Source organism: Octodon degus, unplaced genomic scaffold (genome assembly GCF_000260255.1).
Source record: "Octodon degus isolate 3935 unplaced genomic scaffold, OctDeg1.0 scaffold00077, whole genome shotgun sequence".
Taxonomy (NCBI): Eukaryota; Metazoa; Chordata; class Mammalia; order Rodentia; family Octodontidae; genus Octodon; species Octodon degus.
This window is the reverse complement of record NW_004524653.1, coordinates 1,474,550-1,477,693: the sequence shown is the minus strand read 5'-3', so window position 1 is coordinate 1,477,693 and position 3,144 is coordinate 1,474,550. Positions and strand designations below refer to the sequence as shown.

The 3,144-nt window shown below is 48.7% G+C and overlaps 1 protein-coding gene across 1 annotated transcript in view; it reads left to right on the top strand.

Annotated features, from left to right (window-relative positions):
• Window positions 1-2,931, top strand: part of Cass4 (Cas scaffolding protein family member 4) — a 38,762-nt gene extending 35,831 nt beyond the window's left edge. Inside the window, exon 6 of the mRNA XM_023720777.1 lies at window positions 1,917-2,931. Within this exon, the coding sequence (XP_023576545.1) occupies window positions 1,917-2,324 (408 nt within the window). The 3' untranslated portion in view covers window positions 2,325-2,931. The remainder of the gene's footprint in view (window positions 1-1,916) is intronic.
• Window positions 2,932-3,144: the final 213 nt, after the last annotated feature.

Here is a 3,144-nt window from a genome sequence, read left to right as displayed (position 1 = left end):
CAGTAAGCGGGAGGCTGAGGCAGGAAGATCCCTGTGAGTTTGAGGCCAGCCTGGCTCCACAGTGAGTTCAAGACCAGCCTGATTTGCATAGTGAAACCCTGCCAAGAGACAGACAGAGAGAAAGACAGAGACAGAGAGAGAGAGTGAGAGCGAGAGCGAGCGAGAGAGAGAGACAGACAGACAGACAGATAGACAGACAGGGAGAATTGAGGTTTAGGCATCTAAATTTTTTTTTTCTTTTTCTTTTTCTTTTTTTTTTTTTTTTTTTACGGAACCAGGGATTGAACTCAGGCCCTTATACTTGCCAGGCAAGCACTTATTCTACTGAGCAATCTCCTTAGCCCCTTAGGTATTTAACTTTGAGTTCTAGAACTTTAATTTGTTAACTGAACCTCCCTGGCAGCCTCTCCTCTAAACAGCAGGTCTATAAATCCCAGCACTGAGGGAGGCTGAGGCAGGAGCATCACAAGTTAGAGCCCAACTTGGACAACTTAATGACACAGACCTCTAAAATTTAAAATGAAAAATTCAAAAATGGCAGGGGATGGGGCTCGGTGGCAGTGTGTTGCTGGGATCAGTCCCACAGGTCCACAAAAATAAATGAGTGAAATAACAAGGGAGATTAAAGCACCTGCAAGCAGGCGCAGGGGCCAGGAGTTCGATTCCCGGGCCTGCCATGCCGGCCCTGCCCCTGGGGCTCCCTGAGACAGCAATTGAGACTGATCCTGGTGGCGTGCACCTGTAATCCCAGCTCTTGGGAGGCTGTAAACAGGTGGATCACTATGAGTCTGATCTAGTAGTGAGACCCTGAACACCCTGTAGACTGTTCCCTAAAAATACAATAATAATAATAGCAACAACAACAATAAGGGAGCTGACAATTTTTACCTGGAGTGCTTGCGTCTAACCTTTGCCTTTTGGGGGTAAGTTAACCCTATTTCTTTTTCTTTTTTTCTGAGCCAGGGTCTCACTATGCAGTTCGGGCTGGCCTTGAACTTGCTTACATAGCCCAGGCTGGCCTCACGCTCATAGCAGTCCTCCTGCCTCAGCCTTCTGGGTGCTGGGATTACAGGAGTGTGCCACCACATCCGGCGATCCTATTTCCCAGGAAGTATATTTCATGAAAGTAAAAGTTTGCTGAACTCCTATTAGCAGATAAGCATTTCAGCATTAAGACAGATGCCATTAGGTCAGCCTTTTTGATTCGGCCTGTGAACTTCAGGAGATCAGCTATACCTTGGCTACTGGAAATAAAAAGAATTTGTAAAAGCTTTAAAATTCATTTATTCATTCATTTATTTATCTTGAGACAGGATCTCACTCTGTAGTCCAGGCTGGCCTCAAACTTGTGCTGATCCTCCTGCCTCAGCCTCTCAAGTGCTGGGATTACAGGCAGGTGCCACCACACCCAGTTTAAAATCTACTCTATGAGTAAATTTTTTTTTAAAAATCTCATCATCGTTTCTTTTTCTCCTCTTATTGCTTTGTTCTCTTTCTTTCAGACTTGTTGGTCTGTCTTCTTTTGTTTGTTTGTTTGTTTGTTTGTTTTGTTTTGAGGCCTGTCTCACCATGCAGTACAGACTGGTCTTGAGCTTACCAGGGGGAGCAAACGTGGGGCCTTGTACACGCTAAGCACATGCTGCAGCCCTGAGCTACATCCGCAGCTTTCCTGGCACTTGCGAAGATCACCGCCGTGGGCATTGCCAGCGCGCCGCCCAGCAGCGGTTCCCCGTGGCTGGCCGAGGTGTGCCAGTGCTTCGGGCAAGTCAGTCAGACAAATGTTGCAGCACTGATTTAATAAATGCAACTTTCTCTAATTAAAAACAAAAATCTTGCTAATTGAGCAAAAGCAGGAAAGGGAAGACAACCACAGCTTGCCGACTGATCTGCTTATCTATTTCTTTCTTCCTCTTTAGACGGCAAGCTCTCTGACCCAAGCGCGGGGCAAGCCGGGCCCTGAGAGGAAGCTCTGTCTCTCGGAGCATGGCCGGTTGTACTTCGGGGCGCTCTTCAAGGCCATCCGCGTGCTGCACAGCAGCCTTGGCGCCAGCCAGACCCCTGAGGTCCTCGTCACGCAGAGCAAGCTGGTCATCACAGTGGGCCAGAAGCTGGTGGACACTCTGTGCAGGGAGACACAGGAGAGAGACACGCGCAACGAGATCCTGCGCAACAGCAGCCGCTTGTGCGGGCTGCTCAAGGACCTGGCGCTGGCCACCAAGAACGCAGTGCTCAAGTACCCGAGCCCCACGGCCCTGGGGCTGCTCCAGGCCGAAGCCGAGAAGCTGGAGCATCACACAAGGCAGTTCCGAGGGACGCTGGAATGAGCCCTTTCTCCTTCCTGCGAGGTTAACGCTTGTATGGGCCGCCTGTGCAACCCGGTCTCAGGGGACAAGCTAGTGGAGCATAAGCAGATGTGAGCGACAGCCACGCACCCAGAGCCTGTAGTAGCAAGGGGCTGAGCCACCCCGAGGGGGGATTGGAGAGTCAGGTGTTAAGTGTGGACATCACGAAACGGGGCATGACATGTAGGTGTACAGCGTCAGCGTTGGAAGCGACTTCGTGGGTATCGTTTTCCGTGTGAGTCTAATGTGTGCATGGCTCACATTCATTGGATCAGCACTTTTTGAGGGCCACTTATGCTCAAGCTGTAAGAGCTGGAGTGGTATCAGAGGCATGCCGGCTCACAGCCTAGGTGGGGACAGAGATGATGAAGTGGTGAAGAAAGAGGTCTGCAATATATAGGGAGGAAAAGGTGCAAATCAGAAGGGAACTTCTTAGTTTCAGAAGATTGACAGTACTTCCATGAGAAAATGTCACACTTTTTTCCATTTGGGACTGAATCAGTTCCTTGAGATCAATACAAATTATACTTGTGTCTTCCATGAATATATATGTGTATACATATGTATTTGCTGTGTTATCGCATCCAGGTTAAAGACGCCTGCTATGGTTGTGACGTAACGTGTTCCGTTTGGTTCGCTACTGACCTATTTTGTGTACCACAGATGCTATGTTGATAGATTCCACTGCTCACCTGAGAAAGGCACCCTGGCTGCTGCAGATCAGTTACAGTTGATGATGTTATTTAAATATAATCATGAACAGAAGCATCTCTGGCTGCAATCCTCTCTCTGGAAGTCTGAT